Source organism: Vicugna pacos, chromosome 9 (assembly GCF_048564905.1).
Source record: "Vicugna pacos chromosome 9, VicPac4, whole genome shotgun sequence".
NCBI classification, from domain to species: Eukaryota; Metazoa; Chordata; class Mammalia; order Artiodactyla; family Camelidae; genus Vicugna; species Vicugna pacos.
In genome coordinates this window covers 31664479-31686910 of record NC_132995.1, presented here as the reverse complement: position 1 = coordinate 31686910, position 22432 = coordinate 31664479, and the positions used below count along the sequence as shown (strand labels likewise).

The 22432-nt window shown below is 40.7% G+C and overlaps 1 protein-coding gene across 2 annotated transcripts in view; it reads right to left on the bottom strand.

Moving 5' to 3' along the window:
• Positions 1–22005, bottom strand: part of LPCAT2 (lysophosphatidylcholine acyltransferase 2) — a 67504-nt gene extending 45499 nt beyond the window's left edge. Inside the window, exons 1-7 of one of the 2 annotated variants that reach the window (XM_072967387.1) lie at positions 21646–22005; positions 8037–8176; positions 6624–6841; positions 5214–5326; positions 3243–3303; positions 2314–2372; positions 1017–1051 (exon numbers count right to left, since the gene is read on the bottom strand). In XM_072967387.1, coding sequence (XP_072823488.1) covers positions 1017–1051; positions 2314–2372; positions 3243–3303; positions 5214–5326; positions 6624–6841; positions 8037–8176; positions 21646–21816 — 797 coding nt within the window. In that variant the 5' untranslated portion in view covers positions 21817–22005. The remainder of the gene's footprint in view (positions 1–1016; positions 1052–2313; positions 2373–3242; positions 3304–5213; positions 5327–6623; positions 6842–8036; positions 8177–21645) is intronic. The other variant, XM_006207835.4, reaches the window with a different exon arrangement.
• Between the last annotated feature and the right edge of the window lie 427 nt (positions 22006–22432).

Below are 22432 nucleotides of genomic sequence, written 5' to 3'. Positions count from 1 at the left end.
AATAAATAAATAAATAAATAAATAAACGTAATGACCTCCCCCCACCCCCCCCCCCCAAAAAGTTGTTTGCATTGTCTACAATGCACTTGAAGGCAAACAATGATTTCTTTTCAATGTTTCCAAGTGGTTGTCATGCATCCATCAACAATGCTATTTGAGCTCTGTGTGTAACAGTATCAGAAGGCATTACTGCCTAAGCCCTGGGAAAGCTCTCAAATCCGAAATGTAAAAAAGCTATATATATTTTTTTGAAACTTTGGGGAAGGTTTATTATTATTTTTTGTCTCTTCTGTAGCCCAAAGCCAGCCAAGTTCCTCGAGGTCAGCACGGAGGGATGTCAGCGCTCTCTGTGCAGGTAATGGACTAAAGGAGGCAGCTGAACAGGCTCAGTATCATCCAGGGGAACTAAACCAGAGAACTTCTTGAGAGAATGTCAGATTCTACATGTTCTGTTCTTTTTAAAGGTCTATTTCACTTCAGCTTGCTTAATATTGAAATTCCTCTCCTCGCTTAAATATTTATAGAAATTGCTGATCCCTAGGCTTTCAAAATCCAAGAATAGAACTGAAAGCATGGTGAGCTATTTCCTCAACTCAAATCAGACACATCACAGCTACTTCAGGCAGTATGACTAAATTGTTCTAGACTGCTTAAACCAATATAGTAAAATAATGATGGAGACACTAGATGATGCTAAATCTTCAATGGAAAAGAAACTATAAAATTTAAACTAAGTGGAATTCAAATGAGGTCACTGGAATGTTCCTTAAGAATTGGTAGATAAACACTTGAGACCCACTAGTACGTGACAGACGACTAGAATCCTGCACACGGGAGACACTGGGGGTTAATGGGCATGACAGTTACGCTCTACAGAGAGTTACCCATTACAAAATTTAAGGATCTGATTAGAAATCTTCACTTCTGCAAAAACAAGGCTTAAAGAAAAGGAATAAATTTTTTCTTTTTCTTCATTCGAATAAAATTTATATAAACTAACAATATAAGCGACTTACAATGTATATCCTTGCCAAGTCCAAGTCACAGTATCCTATAATAACAATAGAATTCAAACTGTTAGTACAGAAAAAATATCACATAAAATAAAAATCTTATTTTGATACTGGTATTCATATTTCTTTCTAAATTAAAAGCAATATGTTGAAAAGTAAAACAAGCATATTATTATTGTTAAACGACAGTGAACTGATCCATAGGTTCTTAGATTATAAGTCTACATGGCAAAGATCTGTCTTCCATAGGTAACCACCTATCTTTTTATAGAATTAAGTTGCTCTGAATTTTTAAAAAATGATTGTGCATGCCTAACTATTTTTCTCCTAACATGAACAAATCTGGATAATTAATTGGCTTACAAAAACCAGACTACACCAGTTCTCAAAAAAAAAAAAAGGTTATTTGGGAGAAAAGACTATAGTAGTGAAGTAGTGCATAGTGAGAACTTGAATACATTTGAATACACCCATAGGAAGAAGTACAATGAGTACAAATTTGATAAATTTTAATTTTTTAACTATAGGTGTCCAAGGTTGAGAAATCAGCCACTGATAGAAAATTGAACTGATCAAGAACTCTTAACCTTAAACAACATACATTGTTACTAATTACACCCTGCCTTTTAATGTAAACTCTCTAGCAAAGAAATCCCTCAGAAACAACACGTCCCTCCCCCTACCAGAAAAACACTTTCTTTAGGAAAATGGTGACACGAGCAATATCCAGAAGATGACAATGTACTTTGCTGGAGCGAAAGAGACTCCATGGACTGTCTGCAGGATATCAGGTCCTTTTCAGATATTTTCTTATTTCTGCTACTTGCCAAGCATCACACAGCTACTAAGTACTGAGCCAGTAATTAAACACCAAGCCTCTTCCAAATTTACCCTGCTCCTTCACTCATTCCCCACTATGACCACTCCATCAGGAGGCGTTTCCTTCTAGGCTGAACGAAAATCACAAATCTATGAGAGTTTTCTCACGTCCACTCTACGAGACCCTGAATCTGAGACTCAGTTGTGCCATCACAGTGACAACAGAGGAGAAGCTAGGGAAATATATTCCTGCAGCTTAGTAACAGCAAAAGCAATGTGTGAAGCTGGTATCAACCAACGTGTGCCCATCTTGCAAACTTTTAAAAAACTAAATGTTGCAAGGAGAATGAGTCTTCCCATCTGCTTCCACCATTTATCTATTCATCTATTTTATTTAGTAAAACAAAAAGGGTCCTAGAGAATGTGTGCTGTTTGGACTGTTTATTATGGGATTCTTCCCATAGGAAAAAATGATGCTCACCAGCTTGTTTGGGTATCTGAGCAGAATTGGCTGCACTGGAACTCCTGGAATGAAGGCTCCTAGAATCACACATTGAAATTTTATAACATGCCCTTTATATGAATATAAGTTATACAATAAATAAAAAAGGAATAATAAATGATACACTAAATGTTTTAAGAGTTCACATAAACCATTTGATAAATGTTGGTAAATCCTTAGTGTTCACCAAAATGAGACACTTTTTAAATTCAGAATTATATAAGCAGAAGGTTAAATATTATGCTTAAGTCACTTAAAATATTATTTATATTTCCATTTGTTCTCATTTTCCATATACCTATTATTCAACATGGTTAGAAAAAAAAAAAAGGAATGACAAATCAATACAAAGAGAAAGTAAAGGGAAGAAAATCTAGGTGAAACCAAATGCTTGAACCATTAACTATCACACTTGCTAGAAGCGAGTCCTAACTGGTTCAGAGCATTCTAGCAGCCAATACAAAAACATTTTAAAATATTATGAATTACCATGAAATGACATACAAAATTACAAATTACTATAAAATCACAACTTCATAATATTTTAAAAAGAAGTGAAACTTAGGAGCATTGAAGGCGTTAAAACGATAATTGAAATAGGTTTTCTAACTTGATGACACAGGACCCCAGGTGTCTGTGAGGGTATGCTCGTAGGAAAACAAAAATCTGCCAGTGGTTTTTGCTCAAACACACACACACACACACACACACAAGACACTTTAAGGAAGAAGGGGTTATGATATCAAAAGAGAAAGTAACACAGTAAGTTCTGTGCATTCACAACATTGAAAACATTTAAGAAGAAATGCTCGGAGCAAACTAATGAGTTATTTTGTGTATTTATTATCAAGTCATTTGAGAAATCTTCCATACTACTTTGTCACAATACATAATTTAATTGATCTCACCTGGTTTAAAAGTAATCAAACAGGACCGATTAGTACAAGTACCTTCTGGGAAAATTAGCATCTTGGGAGAAAAGGAATAGATTTAATATTTCAGTCCAATTAATAGATTACCTCTTTACTTGCTTTCTTATATCTTCACAAATAGTTGCCAATTTTTATAAAGCAAAAATAAAATAAAAGGCCAACACTTGATTCTAGTCAAAGCCAGAATCACATTATTTGGTTTTCCTCTAAAAGAAGCGTAGTCTGACCATTAAGGTAACTAGAAAATGAAATAAAGCTTTGAAGAGAGAATACATATAGCAAATGTTTCTAATCACGATGCCAGTGATCTGAATAGGCTTAAAAGAAGATGTAGACCCTCAGTCATGGTCAGATTGTGCATTTTAGGCAATATTAAATTCTTCTACTGCTACACATGCTTAACCAAAGCATTTCCTGTTGCTTTGTTTCCGTTTTCCCACTAAATGACATTCCTTCTTACAACATATAGTTTCAGGACATATGGAGGAAATGCCTGCCATATGTTTTATGCTTACTTGAATTCATTAACATATGGAATACAATTTAGTAATTTTTTTTTTGAGGACACGTTTTTAGCTTTTAACATACTTCTTTATGTTTTCCATGCAAAAGATATGCCGTATAGTTCCCAACTGAATAAAACAGCAGCTTGGTTTTCTGAAGCTTTTAGAATTTAGCAATGAGTAAATTGCTAAGTACATAAAACAGAACAAAACAAAACAAAAAATCCCTCCCACTCATTGCAGTTAGTAATGGGCATTTTATAATAATTAGAGAGGGAAAACATTATTAGGCTATGTTGCCACCATAAGTTATTTGCAAAATAAAAATTAGGAATAGGTGCAATTCCATCTTCCAATTAAAAAAAAAGGTTCCCTATCACAATTGGATACAATATTAAATAAGATTCATTCAGTGGATACTCTACAGCTATACTACGAACAGTAAATTAATATAGAGTAAGTCGTAATCTCAAGAGCTGGAAAGGGCATGAAAAGTCATGTAGTTGCTCTATCGCTTGAATTCTTTCTACAATGTCCCCCCAGATGGTTGCTTAGCCAATGCCTGAAAATTTCATAAAGAGATTACAAGTCAGACCACTCTTCTTCTGGAGAGAAAGTTCCTTGAGATGAGCAAAATGAACTTAAATCTACTTGTTTACTTTCATCTACCAGTCCTAGATCTATTCCTTGGGTCCAAAGAACAAAATCAAACCCTTATTCCAAATGCCATTTCTTCCCAGTCACTTTTTAAATCATTCCGCACATGCCCTGGTTTCTAAAACCTCCTGGGTGGTCATACTCATCTCTGTACTTTAACATCTACCCATCATCATGGGTGGCGAGTTCCCTGCAGGACCATGAGCAAAGTCCTGGGCAAAGTAGAGGGACGCTTATCAGCATCACTCATGAGGCTCTCTTTAGGCAATCAGTGCTGCCCCTCTTCCACACCTTCAAACAGCATTCCAGGGGAAGGAGGTGGTAGGACGGGAAAATTTGAAAAAGTCTACAGGTGATTCTGATATGCTCTCTGAACTTATAAAGCACAATCTAGATACGCACAATCTAGATATACTTCCGAGAAAGATTAAAGATCTTCACCACTTTCAATAAACCCACCATACTGTGGAGGATAACTCAGCTCCAGTATCTCCTCTGTAAAACAGTAAATACATTCAGAGGTAGAGAAGTACTTTTTATGAGAAAGTAAAAACCATTTCAAAGAGTCTGGAGTATAAAAAAGAATGATACATTCAATTCCATAGAATATTTTATGGGGAAGAGGATTTCTTAATACTCATTTATTCTGCTTCTATTATGTTAAAGATATCTAGCAAAGACTGCTCCCTGTCCCATTGCTATCTGTGGATACAAATGAGCGTGTATACAAACGCACAACCAGTAAAACTCTCAATATACTTAAATAAATATCTTTTATCTGTTTTACCTGGGGCCATTCCCCTCCTGATGTGGCCCTCCTTATTATTTCATTTATTGTGTTTTTTCGAGAATCTGGATCTACACGGGACACCAAAACTGGCTGCAAAGTCCGCAACAGACCTTTAAAACAAATGAAAAGTCACAACCAAGTCATTTTTTTGGCTAAAGCCTACTACAGCAATGATACCAGATAAATTATAAAACAAATTTTATGGAAAGTTAAAATGACAGCAAATCAAAGAGAATAACTTTAAAAAAAACCTCTAATTCAAAGTTTATTGGAATTTAGCTTCCAGTTTCAAAATGACAGGTAGATATCTATACCTAAATATATTTCATCGATTTAACAGAAATTAGCAGCAGGAATCTGAAAAGCAACAAACGCAATTTTCTCCTTAAAAGACTTCTTCTTCAACTGACTTTAAATGTTTGGAATATACTGTAAGATTATCTTGCTTTATTTTGGGAATATCCTGCAAACTGATTACGTGAAGTCACAGGACATACGGGTAGGGGGCAATTATTAGTTATCTCACTAAAATTTTCAGTGCAATAATCTTCTAAGTAGTTAGCTTCCCAGCACATGCAACATAAACCTCAATTTACCAAAAATCTATTGCTAAACCACTTTTCAGGAAAGTGTCATATTACACAAAGTAAGGTGGTTACCCTAAAAAAAAAAAGAGAGAGTGAGTGAGTCTTTCTCAACTGAATGACAAAGCTCTAAGAACTACTATTACTCCACCAAGGCAACATGAGGCAATTTTCACACCCACTTTCTCATCACTTGGTGCTTGGCAATAACCTTGGGACAACTAGGAGCTGTTACTTGGAGACTAATCCTCTGGAGAGACAGCAAAGCATTTGGTGGACAAAAAACATTTCACTTGCTTCATTATCTTTTACAGCAGGAAGCATTTATTGTTCCGCATCATAATTTTCAAAGAGTTACACTGGTCCCCCATGGAGGTTTGGGGGCAATAAGGAAGCAAACAGAATTAGGAGAAAAGACTTAGTGCATTTATCAGCCTAATACCCCGAAGAGAAATTCACTGAAATAGCATGTAACCAGTGCTTTCACAAGGTCTTCAATTAAATTCTCTCTCCCCACAAAATCTACCATGTTTGGTATTTAAAACCTGTTCTTTCTGGTTTTATTTAAGAGCAGACAGAAGTGATGGTACAGTGACAGGGATAACATTTTAAAAGGATGATAAGGGTACAGATAAGGAAGCCTTTAATCTTTTTTCATACGTTCATTCTTTTGATAATAGTCCCTCATTAAAAGCAAGGAAGTATGTTTGAAGTGTTTTATTATTGTAAAGTTCTTAAAAAGTCTACACCAATAAACTATACATGATATTCTAAATGTAAGGCATGAACATATTTCATCTTTGTTATCTTACAAAGTACTTACGGCCAATCAGCGGCACCTCCATGTTCTCCTGTCGCGATACCATGGAAGGTAACCCAGCGACGACACAGGCAATTCCATCGAAGAAAGTTGAATGCGGGGCGACGACAAAAACCGGTGCTTCCTCAGGACTTGCGATCTTGCCTTTCACGGTAACTCTAAATCCCATTGAAAAGAACAGGGCACGACCTAGAAACGTCAAGGCTGGCTGAGTAATTTTCCTTTGGAAATAAATAACAAAAAAAGACATAATTAGCTTTGCCAACTGTGGCTAATAGCAGGGTTTTACTCTAGAGCACAATGCAAAAACCAAAACAGGTCAGAATACTTCATTTTAAAATATGAGCTAAGAAGAACAGCTAACAGTTTAGTGGAGCTCTTTCCACCAGGCACTATTCTAAGTACTTTAAATATATTAATTTCTTTAATTCTTAGCCTAGCTTTATGAAACAGCTAGCATTTATTACTCTCCCCATTTTACAGACAAGAAAACTGAGGCCCAGAGAAGCAATTTTCCCAAGGACACATGGCTAGTAAGTGGCTCAATTATTCTTGACTATAAAGAAATAAAAATGAATTTTCAACACGCATCCTCCACTGAGAACTCCAAATCAGTACTGCCCTTAAAGGAATCACCTTGGAAATCGATATTGGTGTAACAAAGATGCCATGATCTCCCAAAACACTTTTTGAGCCCTGAAATTGTCCTCAGAATTACTTCAGGAACAAAATTTTAAAAGTAAGCCTTGTTACCTATATCATTACAGCCCACAGACATCATCAAGAATCTTAAAAAGTAAATTCACCATCCCCCTTCCCTGGAACAGAGACGCACTTAACTCCAGACATCTAACTGTTTACGCTTTAAAAAGAATCTGTCATTACAGAAGAGTTAATTCATCGAACTGTCCCAAGAACTGTGCTGGACACACAAGACACAGAAGATCTGGTCTCTGTCCATGATAAACTCAACCGAGCAGAGAAGCAAAAACATAATCCTAGAAATGGAAACACATGGTGGACATCTCCACCCATGAATAAGCATATAGCTTTTCATGAAAAATATGTGTGTTTTCTGTAAGACATCTCATGAGAGCTTTGAAAAATGGGCCTCCTACCTAACTCTCTCAACATGCTTATAATAACATAGGGAAGAGCTATTAAGTAACTAGATCCTGAGGAAGTTTCTCTAACTTTTATTTCACAGTAAGGAGAAGTGAGACACAGAAAGACAAAGTACTTTTCCAGAGGGCACAGGGAAATGACTGGTCTCTCCTTGCCCTGTAGTTTAGAGCTGAGATCTCTATCTCTGTAAAGGTAAAAAGCTCATCCCTTCACAGAATTCCCATATCTCCTATTTTTGATCTATAGTGATGTAGTCTCTAACAATGACATTCCAAAATAGTTATTTCTTACCTCCTCCAACCAGCTATTGGGTGGGTCAGCTTTTCAGGACAGCATGCTGTTGAAATGGCCGCAAAGGGCCATGCCAGTAATAAAGTGAATGCAATCAATAGGACACGAATTGGAAGCAGGATAATTCCAAGGAAGAAAATCTAAAAGTAAAAGTTGATTAAAAAAAAAAAACAGATGACATTATTTGAATGCTGTAGTTATCAAACAGAAACTTGTAAGAGGAAATTTTAAGCTGCTCATGCCTTCACTCCAAGATGAACTGCATGTTACCCTGCACCAGACAAGGATCCAAGTACAAAGAAAAATACAAAGTTATATCTGACCTCACAAAGCCTGCTATGTGGCAAAAGAAACAGGGAAGAAAACCAAATACTTTAAGACTATTTGAAAAATGAAAACAAAAGAATATGATCAAACACTCGACAAAGGTGAATTTATAAAGATGTTCTAAGTGTTGTTTATGATGCTGAAAAGCTGGAAACAATCTAATTAGACAGCCAGAGGTAAATAAGATACATCCCTGCAATGGAACACTAAGTAGCTATTAAACGTGGAGAGATAGGTCTAAAAAAAAAAAAAAAGAAAAGAAAAAGACTACTTGATCTGTATATTAATGAATGTGAACAGAGGCCGCTGAGGGAACAAGTAAAAGGTGTGTCTGACTCAGCAGTCAGGGAGGCTTCCTGGAGGAGTCGAAGCTGAAACGTCCTGCTTTCAGAAGCAAGCAGAAGCTAGCAAGGTAAGAAGGGGAGACAGCTTTTTGAGAGTCCTAAGTAGGATGAATATTAATAAAGGCATTAGGGCATGAAAAAGTAAATGTATTATTTTATATAGCTGCCAGCCCTTTATAATTAATAATAAGGAGATGGGGGAGGAAATATAAAATAAATAATGAACTAAATCAGGAAGAATAGCAAATAATACGTGCTTACTGTGTACCAGACACTATAAGCACTTGGCACGTAGGAACTTATCTGAGTCTTACAACCTTAAGCTGTTTTACATACAAGAAAGGCACCGAGGGAATCAAGTCAGACTGCTTAAGATCACACAGTTAGTACGTGGCAGAACCAGAATTTGCACCACATTTGGTTACAAAGCTCTTGTTCTTAATGCTATTCTATAATATTTTTTAAGTGAAATAAACTACCCACGTCTCTCTTTTTTTTTTGCCAATTACACTACTCAAACAGTGCTTCCCTTCTTCTCTCTACTGGCCTTTAATGTGAATCTGAGCATCATTAAATAACTTGCGAGAAATGCCAAAAACGTTCTAGTTATCAGATCTCAGTCAAATTACTTGTGTGCGTGTGTGTTTGAAGTAAAAATTATATACAAGGAAATGTACAGATCTCAAGTGTATAATTCAGTGAGCTTTGATAAATGTATACTCTTGTAACCATCATTCCAATCAAGATGCAGAACACATCCGCCACCCAGAAAGTCACCCCGTACCTCTTCCAGTCAGTTCCTACCCTCTTAGGCAACCAATGCTGGATGTCTATCACCATAGATTAGTTCTGCATGTTTCTGAGTGTCATATAAATGGAATCGCACATCATGCATTCTTGTGTGTAGCACTTCTCCCACTTAACACAATATTTTTGAAATTCAACGATGTTGCTTTCAGTATCAGTTAAGTCATTCTTTCTGACTACAGAGTATTATCCCACTATATGACCATATGATAATTTGTTTATTCTCCTGTTGATGAACATTTGGGCTGTTTCCACTTGTGGGCTATTACGAATAAAGCCACTACAGACATTCCTATATAAGCCTTTTTGGGGATAGTTGCTTTCATTTCTCATAGGTAAATACCCAGGAGTGAAATTGCTGGGTCAAAGATGTGGTTTAACTTTTTAAGAAACTGCCAAATAGTTTTCCAAATTGGTTGTATCAGTTTAAAGTGTGACTGGCAGTGCATGAGAATTTTAGTCACTGTACATCCTTGCTGACATTTGGTGTTTGTAATCTTTTTTTAAAAATCAACTTTATTAAGGTATAATTTACATAAAATAAAATATACCTATTTTAAGTAGAGATAAGTTTTTTTCAAATGTACAACCCTATTCAGACACCACCATAATCAAGATGTAGATCATTTCCATCACCCAAAAAAGTTCCCTTGTGCATCTTTGCAGTTAACACATCCTCAGTGTAAAGCAACCACTGACGGTCTTTCTTTCACTATAGTTTTTGCCTGTTTTATATTTACATATAAATGAAATTACATAGTATGTACTCTTTTATGGCTGGCTTCTTTAACTTCATATTTTTGAGACTCAACCAGGTTGTCATATATATCAGCAGTGTGGTTCTTTTCACCTGCAGAGTAATACTCCATTGTATGAATATATCACAATTAATCTACCCATTTATCTGTTCAGGGACATTTAGCCTATTATGTGTTTAGCTATCATGAGTAAACACTACTGTTCAAGTCTCTGTGTGGACATACATGTTCATTTCATGAAGAGTGATCCTGTTGGAACAGGATATGCTTAAAGAATCTGCCAAACTGTTTTCAAAAGTGGTTGTGTCATTTCATATCTCCACCAACAAAGTACTATAGTTCTTGTTGCTTCGCATCTTCATCAATATTCAGCGTTGTCCGTCTTTGTAGCCATTGTACTGGGTGTAAAATGATACCTCATTGTGGTTTTAATTCATGCTTCCTTGATGAACAATGATGTTGAGCACCACTTTTCATGTGCTTTTTGACCATCACTTGAACCTGTCTATTCATGTCTTTGGCCCATTTTTACTGGTTTGTTAGTCCTTTTCTTATCAATTTGTAGGCGTTTTTTATATGTTATGTATATAGGTCCTTTGTCAATATATGTACTGAAAATATTTTCTCCCATTCCACGGCTTGCCTTTTCATTTTCTTTTTTTTTTTTAACATTTTTTATTGATTTATAATCATTTTACAATGTTGTGTCAAATTTCAGTGTAGAGCACAATTTTTCAGTTATACATGAATGTATATATAATTCATTGTCACTTTTTTTCTCCATGAGCTACCATAAGATCTTGTATATATTTCCCTGTGCTATACAGTATAATCTTGTTTATCTAGTCTACATTTTGAAATCCCAGTCTGTCCCTTCCCACCCCCTGCCGCCTTTTCATTTTCTTAATGGTATCTTTTGATAAGAAGGATTACAATTCTGATGAAGATGAATTTATCAATTTTTATTTTCTGTTTAGTTCTTTTCTGTGTCCTTTCTAAGCAAATTTCACCTATCTCAAGATCATGAAGATATTTTATATTTTCTTGTTCTTCTAGAAGATGTATGGGTTTTGCTATTACGTTTCAGTCTATGATCCATCTTAAATGATTTTCTTTGTGTGGTGTGCAGCAGGGATCAAGGCTCATTTTTATCCATAAATATATCTAGTTGTTCCAGCATCATTTGTTGAAAAAACTTGACATTCCCCAATAAATTTTCTTGGCAACTTTGTCAAAAATCAATTGAATATAAATGTGTGGGCTCTCTATTCTGTTCTGTTGATCTATTCATCTGTCTTTTTGCCAATACTCGACTGACTCAATTTGATCTATTCATCTGTCCTTCTGTCAATACTCCATTGACTCAATTGCTGTAGCTTTGTAGTAACTTGAAATCAAGTATATATCCTCAAACTTTTTGGGGGCTAATTTAGATCCTTTTCATTTCCACATAAATTCCAAAAATAATCTGTCAGTTTCTACACAAACAAAAAAGCCTGTTGGGATTTTTAATGAGATTTCAATGAATCTATAGATCAATTTGGGAAGAACTATCATCTTAATAATATTGATTCTTCCAACTTATAAACATGGTATATCTCTTCATTTTATGTAAATCTGTGTTAATTTCTCACAACACTGTTTGTTGAACAACAGTGTTTGTGCATAGCCTGGGGCAAGTACACAGACCTATACTTGTGGATAGCCTGCTAGATTCTCAGGAATATGAAAAAGCTTTACAAAGTCCACTATGGACATCTCATTTCCTAGCTTTGTCCTATAAGCTTTTTGGTTATTGTTTGCTCCAATCATTATTCATTGTCAAGGCAGCTGTGATGTTAAGCAGTCACCTCTGATTGTTTTTGACAAACACCCCTGGAGAAAAGACTATTTGCAGTGGGTGATCTCTAAGGTAGGGCAAATAAAGACAACTTTGCAAATGAACAAGAAATAATCTTGACTGCAAGAAAGGACCATGGGCATAGACCCTGGAGATAGAGCTGGAATGAGGTGAGAGCATATTTATATATGACTTACATTCACCAAACAAAACAAAACAAAAAAAGACTAACATGGTGTGGGGGTAGGGTATAGCTCAGTGGTAGAGTGCATGCTTAGCATACATGAAGTCCCACATTCAATCCCCAGTACCTCTGTTTAAAAATAACTGACTAACTAACTAAAAGACATTCACAATGAGAAGCTAATATGGGTTTTAATTAAGCTGTCAAATATTGGGCAACGTTTTTTTCCTGTGTCATTTCTAGGTTTGTGACAAATAATAGCACTTAACTGTAAATCAATTTGAGTAATTATTTGACAAATTAAGAGGCTTAGCCATCCTATTTCCATTTGGTAATATGTCATCTCTGTAGGATGGCCTTCTTCCAACACTCTTATTAGAATTATTTTCCTCTCTGGATTTTCTTCATAGCACTTATTAAAACACAGATTTATATATTTCTGTACTTGCCTGCTTAACTTTTTCAGTGAAATATAAGATTTAGATAAGCAGGGTCCTTCTTCTTGTTCACTGCTATATCTTCAGAGATTAGCATTGTGCCTGGCACACAAATAATTCTGGTATGGAAAAATGACTCTACAATTACAACCAAACACTCATTTCAATTGAGGAAATAAAATCCAAGCTAATTTTTCCCATGCAGACCCTTAAATAGTCAAAAAAAGAGAAGGGGAGGAGTAAAGCTAAGCGCTATGATGAGATGCAAAAGGTGATAATACTCCTCAAGCAAGATGCTGATCATCATTTAAGATTAAATTTAATCTGAATTAATTATAATGAGTCATACTTAAAAGAAAGTATATCAATCTTTCAAACTAGACAAAATAGACAATACTTAAACAGAGATGGAAAGCCCCGTAAAAAGACAGGCAGGACCCCCAGGCAGGGCCACTACTCTCCTGCCAGTACCATCTGATTCCCTGGCCCAGAGGCTCTAGCTCACTCTTTGCCTCTGAAACGGCTTACTTACCCCTAAAATTCTATTGGTTTCCTGAGCTCACTTCTGATTGGTTATTTCCTTCACTCCTGATTGGTTATTTCTCTCACTCCTGATTGGTCCATTTCCCTAACTTCTGATTGGCCCATTTGTAGTACTTCATTTGCATGGAGCTCACTCCTGATTGGTTATTTCTCTCCCTCCTGATTGGTCCATTCCTACAAAGCTTGTTCCTAATTAGTCAACTTTCCTTATACCTCATTTGCATATGATGTTGCAAAGTGTAAACTGGCAGCCTATAGAAGCCTGTGTAAACCTACAGACAGGGTCCAGAGCTTAGAGTGTTAACTCCTCTGGCCCTGCTGGCATAATAAACCTGAATTCTCCAACTCCCCGAGTGCTGCTTGGTCTTTCGCCTGGATCCAGGTTGCTGTCACAACTGAGCTGTAATACCGGGCTATAACACTGAGTTGTAACATATTTTTCTGCAGCATTTCTAGAGGCCCCAGAGAGATTTCAATCACACCTAACCCCTTGAGCTGCCAGGGCAGTGGCGCAACCGCCTGGAAGTTGGGAGCTCCGAAAGCAAAAGAGGAGGTGCACCACCCGACAGTATTCCGGGTCATCCTTTGCGGAGGTGATTCAGTCCTGTGGTTGGGTGTGCCCCAACCAAACTCATTGTAGGGACGGACCAACTCACCAAGCAACACAGCCGAACAAGGTAGGAGCCCCGGGAAGTGTCCATATTTAGATTAGGGTAATCAGGTTGCGTCCAAGTGGACAGAAGAGGAGACTGATCACCTCCTCCAGGCTCCCCGCCTGACGGTAGTCCGGACGGGGAGATCTGGTTATGCTCCCTGCCTGACGGTAGTCCGGACGGGGAGATCAGGTTAGATTAGGGACGCACTGGTGATAGGGAGGGGAATGTGCAAATTATTTCTGTGTGTTTGTGTGCAGCCTGAAAAGCATGTGATCAGGTTCGAGTTTGTAGCTCCACGGCATTCTGCTATGGAGTTTGAGTGAGTCCCAACCTGTGGTTCCGTGGTGACCTCAAGTGGCTCATGGCGGTATTGGCCCCTTGGGGTATCGATCGGAGTCAGCGGTTTATATTGACCAGCCAAAGCTAAGAGGCACCTTCCTCCCCGCGAGGGGAGTAGCCAGGCAGATGCAGCAAAAACCCTCCCTTTGTCTCGTTTGCGACACCAGCACAGGGTGGCTACATGGGGAGGGAAAGGGACATAGAACAGCTTATGAGTAAATGACCCCTGTGCCCTTAGGGACTAAGATGAGACTACGTTAAAGAGTTTCAGACACGACCTTGTCACCAGTCCTCTGGAATATCCTGTCACAATTAATAAATCAGCCTCAACATACTCCTGTGTCTAAAATTAAGACCACAAGACCTGAGCCACAGGGAGCCAACCCAGCACTGGCTGGAACTCTCTTTTGAGGTCCCCCTTATTTTGGTTCATTTAGTCTGCCACTGGCCAGCCATCCTGGCCTCATATTTTGTCAATTCAGGCTATAAAAACTATTCAGGGACCTCTAGAGCTCATCCAGGCCTGAGGGAGTCTCAGGGTTACCTTCCTAACATGGAAACCCCAACTCATTGGCAGCACTTGCAGCCAAGCAGATAGATATTAGGCCCAGTGAGACAGCCAGCTTTTTGAGAACTCCACTGTTTTGAGGAGTGGGAATAAGATACTAGGGTCACAGTCCTCAGTGCCAGAAGCATATCCATACCTATAGGCCATAAAATCTGTCAACTAACAGTAATGGGATCCTGAGAATCAAAGCTGGCAGTTCTGGACGGCATGATTAAAAATTTCAAAAAGGGTTTCTCAGGAAACTATGGAATTAAATTGACACCAAAAAAAATTGCACATGTTGTGCGAGTCATTGTGGCCCACCTTTGGAGTGGGATGGCCCCCGGAAGGTACACTCGACCTGTCAGCTGTAGGGGCCATATACTGTATAATCACCATGCTCCCAGGGCACCGTGACCAATTCCCGTATATTGATTCTTAGCTAATGATTGCCCAAACCTTGCCCCGTGGGTCCGGGTCTACACAAATGGTCAAGGACCATATAAGATCCTCATGGTTCCGACATTAAAGATGGAAAAAGATACAATGAGGCCAGTTCTTCAGGGCAACTCTGAAAAACTGCCAATGCTACCCCTGTCAAATGTTCCTCCTGCTTCTGCGGCTCCACCACAGCTGCCTCTACCGGACGGTCCACCACCGCCTGTACTGCCACAGTGGCCCCGGGCTCTGAGCCAGGGGCCAAGGGGTGGGAACTCTGTTCGGCCCTGCAGGCCGCCCAGCCAGCGGCCACCCTCCGGTTGCCTCTCCAGGAGACTCAAGAGCCCCAACAAGTTAACGATGATGACCCCGTACAGCCTGGCCACTCCATCCTGTACTACAAGCCTTTCAATACAACGGATCTCCTGAACTGGTGACACCACATTCCGCCATATTTGGAAAAATCCCAGGCCATGATTGACCTCCTAGAGTCCATCTTCCAGACCCACCAGCCGACTTGGGATGACATTCAATAGCTGCTCCTGACACTTTTCAATACTAAAGAAAGAAAGCAGATCATAACAGAAACTAGAAAATGGCTACAAGAGCAGGCCCCAGAGGGAACCATGGATGTGGAGGAATCGGCCCGGAATGCAGCCCCAGACACAAGACCAGAATGGAACACTAACTCCCAAGCCGAACGGGAGGCTCTGCGGACATACTGGAGAGCCCCCTTACATGGGTTGCGAGCCGGGGCAAGGAAACCAACCAACATGTCTACGACCACCGTGCTGCAAAAGCCAGACAAGTCCCCCATGTACTACGGTGAGAGGCAATTTGGGAGCCCACAGACATGTCAAATATCCACTATAAAGGATGTCATAAAAGGAAATGACCCCATAAACAGAAGAAACCAACTAGCAGATCAGGCTATGCACAAAGTGGCAAGGGAGTCGGGCCATCCCAAAGGTTCGACCAGCACCCAAACTGCTGCCAACATCTCCAGCATACAGCTACGAGGAAAACTCATGGGCAAAAACTAAAGAAGGGTCCAGAGGAAAGGAAGGATGGCGGGTGATGCCTGACAAACGGATATATATACCTGAATGATTAGCCCACCAGGTGGTCCTTCAGCAACATGAGCTCGCCCACCTGGGAAAGACTGCCCCAGAGGCCCTGCTGGAGCAGTACTGTCTGATCCCTCAACTTCCATCCCTCTGTGCCGCAGTCTCAGAGCGCTGCCTCATATGTGCTCAGAATAATGCACAATGGGGGTCAGCTGGACCAAGAGAAATCCAGTGCTGTGGCCAGGCTCCTTTTAAAGATATGGAGATGGGTTTTGCAGAAATGGGGCCCAGCAGAGGATACAACTGCTTGCTGGTTTTTATCTGCACCTTTTCAGGATGGGTAGAAGCATACCCAAGGCAGACTGAGGAAACAAAGAGAAGTAACAAAGGCCTTACTCAGAGACATCATTCCCAGATTCGGGATGCCATTAACCATAGGGTCAGACAATGGACCTGCATTCATGATGGAAATAGTACAAGAAGTGGCAAAAACACTAAACATCTGCTGGAATCTACATGAGGCCTATGGGCCCTGGAGATCAGGGAGGGTAGAGAGCATGGGCTGGACCCTAAAAAAGGATATGATAAAGCTTGGTCAAGAAACTCAACTACCTTGGACTGACACTGCCCCTGGCTCTCTGGTGGGTACTCTATGCCCCTTGGTCCAAGATGGGATTCTCCCCTTTTGAAATCTTATAGGGGAAACCCCCTCCCCTGATGTTACTAGGAGAAAAAGTTAGAGAGGTGGGAAGCTTAGAACTTCATAAGCAAATGCAGGGTCTCAAAAAAACTATGCAGAAAGTCCATAGGTGGGTAACTGACAGGATCCCAGTCTCACTGGGAACAATGTTACACCCATATGAGCCAGGAGATTAAGTCGGGGTAAAAGATTGGAAAAAGGAGCCCCTTGAACCTACTTGGAGGGGACCCTACCCAGTTATACTAACCATCCCAACAGCTCTTAAAGTTGCAGGTATCGCCCCGTGGATTCATCACACCAGAGTAAAGAGAGAAGCACCACCGCGAGACGAGGACGTCTGGTGAATCAACCAGGACCTCGAGGAACCACCTGAAATCGGGGCCAGAGACTCCCACCTCACCTGCCAGAGAGCATCAAGCCTTGCTCTAGCCACACCCGGAAGCTGGCTAGTCAATGCACAGCGAAAGCCTGAGGAGCCACCAATCAAGACATAAAATGAACTGCTGCCCTTACTTTATTAATGAGTATTGTTACTATATTGCTAGCTGTAGGACTGACAGCCACTGCACCCCAGGATTGGAACATAGGTCAGAAACTAATACTAGCTGTACTCTCTCTACAATAGAAAGCCTAATGGTCAGTCAGTGTCTGCTAATAGAAACCATCCCTCCCTGTTAGAAAAAATGAAACCCCAAACCCTTCTTCTGCTTGTAAAAGTAGTTGTTGACATATCTCTTTCAATGACGGGGGTTCCAATGGGACCCATTTCACCAAGTTGCATTTGGCAAGGACTGCCCCAGAAAAAATCCCCGGCCCCCACGCTCAGGGCCCTTCTATAGACCTAGTAAGGATTGGGAAAAGAAAAATAGACCTAGGTCCACGCCTTATAACCAGGACCCCCAGTTAAGTCCCTTATTAAGCAAGGTCCATCACCTTCTTGATGCTGCTAACCCACAACTAGCAAGTGATTGCTGGCTCTGCCTGTGTCCCGGCCCCCTCCAGCATGCAGCCAGCCCGATAGGTCTCTCAGATCTAAGCAAGTTTAATGGCTGTCCTGGGTAGTCCCCAGACTCCGCAGACGTAAGCCCCAAGTCAGTTAATGTACAGTTGGCCCACACAGCTCCCGACTGCATCTATAACTTGGGGACAGAACATTCTGTAGGAAATCTGGCCACTGCCCAGTGTGCCCAAACCCGTAACTGCACAACTGTTTATGGTTGTATGCCTGCCAAACTCATGCACACTGAGCCCAGGATGCAGGGCACATGCCTACCAGTGCCTGCCAGCCAGTTGGACAGGTACTTGCACATTGACCTTCCTTGCCCCTCAGATGGACATAATACCTAGTAACCAGAGCCTTCCTGTACCCCTGATGACCCACACTCAATCAAAAAGGGACATCCAGTTAACGCCACTACTCATTAAGCTAGGAATAGCAACTGGAGTGGGCACACATACAGGAGGAATAGCCTCATCATCCTACAATTACCAGCAGTTATCTGCTGAGGTCATCGAAGATTTAAAGCAAGTGGCTGAGTCCTTAAGGACTCTACAAAACTAGCTGGACTCCCTAGCAGCAGTAGTCCTACAGAACAGGAGGGGTTTAGACTTGCTCACCGGCGAAAAGGGGGGATTCTGTCTCTTCCTAAATGAGGAATGCCATTTCTATGTAAATCAATCAGGAATTGTCAGAAATATGGCCCAATAACTACGAGATCGAGCTGAACGCAGAAACCAGGAATTAGAAAAATTCCTGGGCACAATGGAATAACCTCTGGAGTTGGGCCTCCTGGCCCCTCCCTCTAGCAGGCCCCCTCCTTAAGATCCTTCTAGCACTGCTGTTTGGTCCCTGCATCCTTAATCTCATTACCTGTTTCATTAGCTCACGAATAGTCACTAAGGCTACAGCTACTAGTTACTCAGTACAGGCCCCTGGACCAGGAAGAGCCCAATGATGAATAAGGAGCACCACTCTAAAGGTTGATGCTAACTACAGATGTTAATGAGAGCATCAGAAGGGGGGAATGAGGTGAAAAGTCCCATAAAAAGACAGGCAGGACCCCCAGGCAGGGCCACTACTCTCCTGCCAGCACCATCCGGTTCCCTGGCCCAGAAGCTCTATCTCACTTTTTGCCTCTGAAATGGCTTACTTACCCCTAAAATTCTATTGGTTCCTTGAGCTCACTTCTGATTGGTTATTTCCTTCACTCCTGATTGGTTATTTCTCTCACTCCTGATTGGTCCATTTCTACAAAGCTTGTTCCTAATTAGTCAACTTTCACTATACCTCATTTGCATATGATGTTGCAAAGTGTAAACTGGCAGTCGATAAAAGCCTACAGACGGGGTACAGAGTGTTAACTCCGCTGGGCCTGCTGGCATGATAAACCTGAGTTCTCCAACTCTCCGAGTGCTGCTTGGTCTCTCGTCCGGATCCAGGTTGCTGTCACAACTGAGCTGAAACACTGAGCTGTAATACTGAGCTATAACACTGAGCTGTAACACATTTTTCCGCAACAAAACTACTTTCAAATCTCTGGTCTATAAGGATTTTTAATTTTTTAAAAAATATTGTGACTATATTCTATTCCATCCAATCCAAGTGGTAAATTTTAAGTTCTATATACAATGTGTAGACAAGAAACAGCATAACTATCAATATTAAGATCGGCAAACAATACCAGGTTCTTTCATACATTATCTCACTTAATTTTAAACCCTCCTTTGATGTATCATTATTCTAAGTTAATATAGCGCTTATAGGGTATACCATAGCTCTTATAGAATAATTTGGAAGTGCTCTCTAAACAATAACAGGCATGCTATTTAAAAAAGGGAAATTTAATAATTTACCCTAGGTGCAATGTAAACACTTATAAATAATGCCACTTTGATGCTTTCTCCAAAATATGAAGCCAAACAGATGGACATGCTTTTAAGTATATGACTGATTCAACTAAACCAGACTAAAACGAATCTTGAATGATAGTGAATGTATTTATTAAAGTGTTTCAGAAGTTTTAAGATACAAAGGGAACATCTATCCATTAAAAGACATGAAGGTCAAATTGTGAACATAAACAGGTAAAGACTGAAGAATTGTCACAGATTGGGAGAAACTAAGCAGAAATAACCTGTAAATGTAATGTCAGATCCTGGATTGGATCCTGGGACAGAGACAGGGCATCAGTGGAAAAACGGATGAACTCCAGATACACCTGTCATTTAGTTAACAGTACTACACCAAAGTGAATGTCTTGGTTTTGATAACTGGACTTTGATTCTATAAGATGAAAACATTAGGGGACCCTAGATGAGGGGTGTGCGAATCCTCTGTACTATTGTCACTTTTCTGTAAGACTAAAATTACTGCAAAATTTATTTTTAAAGTTAAAAAAAAAAGACGTGAAGGTCAAATTGATAAACATTTAGCTTCTTTACAAAGCGGTATTACTACATTCAATATCTCCCTCTTCCTCTCTCTCATCCTTCTTCAACCAGCCACCCATTTACCATTATTCTAACCACCACCCCATGCTGCTCAGCCCTGCATTAACCTGTCTGCATCACAGAGAACAATGGTCTCAGTGCAAACAAGTAGGTTGTGCAAAAATTACACTATTTCAAATCCAAAGTTAAGAAAAAAAGTGAGATAAACAGGAAAACATTAAAACCATTTTTTTAAATGCAGAACACAAAGGACAAATGTAGCTTGCATAGCCTATCTTGTTTTCTGATCACTAACTTCACCAAAGAGGAAGTCCAAAGAGTGAATGTAATTGCTAATGGTAAAAGCAGCATTTTACAAGAAAAAGAAAAGGAAAGGAAACTTCCTTTTTGTATACAGCCATTTTTAACAGTGGAAGAAAGTCTGAGCTGCCTCTCATCCTAGAATCTAGGAGAACTGTTCGGATGAACACTGACTTGGGACCAAAAACTCCTGAACACCTCAAGCTGACCCACATCATCCCTTTTCTTAGATTCTGATTTCGCACCCTTGTTGCCCTTGCTCCACTGGATCATCCCAGCCTTTCTTCTTGTTCTAATTCCAGACCTGTATTCTCTGCCTTCTCCCTCTCTTCCCATCCCAATCAAACTGACTCCTCTCCTTCCCTAAGGCAAAAACAAAAACTTCTCACCACTCTTCTGTAGGAGGTTGGCCTCCCACTACACTCTTACACACCCTCAAGTTGAAGTTCTCCCAGCACCATTTCCCTTTCTCAGTAAGGAAAGCCTCCCCTGCAGCTGGCCTGCTCAGTCTCCTCACGTTTAGGACCCTCCTGGCAGACTCTTTCCTCACGCCTAGATCATCCTCCAAGCGCCCTCAATTCTCAGCCCCACATCTCTGCCCCCTGCAGACTCCTTACCCCTTCAAAAGTCCCTCCTTTTCAGATATCCAATTCTTTCTTTCTCAGAGCCTTGCCTCCCAGACTCACGCCCCCCTCAACCACTTCCCCATCACACCCACCCTCCCCTCAGACAACAACCTCCCCTGACGGGCTCATGGCCCCTTCAGACCGCCTCGCCTGTCAGATCCACACCCCTTCCCTGGATCTGCCTTTCCCATCAGACTCACGCCTCGCACCTGAATCTACCTCCCGGGACAGATCCTCGCCCCTCACCTGGATGCGCCTCGCCGCGCCCAGCCGCGTCTGCTGCACGAAAGGGTTGCGCACTGGCGGCGGGAAGAAGGACGCCTGGCGGGGCACCATGGGCGGCCGCAGCCCCGCATTCCCGACGCCCGCGCTCGGCACAGAGGCCGCCACAGCCGCCGCCTCCGTGCACCGGTTCATGGCCGAGCCGGGCGCGGGACCAGACAGAAGCGAATCCCCGCCCGGAGCGCACAAGCCAGCGCCACCGCCACAGCTGAGCTGCACAGGACTCCGGGGCCTCTACGCAAGCGCCAAAGTTACCTAGCCGCCGCCTGGTCTTGTCCCGCCCCTTCCGACTCTGACCACGCCCAGACTCTGGCCCCACCCCCTGAGCGCAGCCCCACCCTTTTAGGTGTCTGGCTCTTCCCCTGAGATTAATAGTTAGGCCCTCTTGGAGGTGACAGTTTTTCCTATCGAGCGACGCTTTCCCACCAAGAGACAGTTAAAGTTCCCTGCTTTAGAGTCAGGCCGACCTGAATTTCCTTTCGCTTTCACTGGCTTTTTGACGTTGACTAAATTACTGTCTCCAAGAGCCTTCGTTACCCTCTTCTGTAAAATGGGGATATACCTAACTTAGATAAACAGAACCAGAATTCAGCAATGTGAGGAGCAACCCCTGGGCTGTATTCCATTAATTATCCAGGGCGAGTTTGACTTCTGGTGTATGTTTTGTTTTTGCTTAAATCCGTTTCAGTGGGATGTTTTATCAGTTAGTTACAGCAGAAAGAGTCCTTACTAACATAGAAATTGGTGCCAG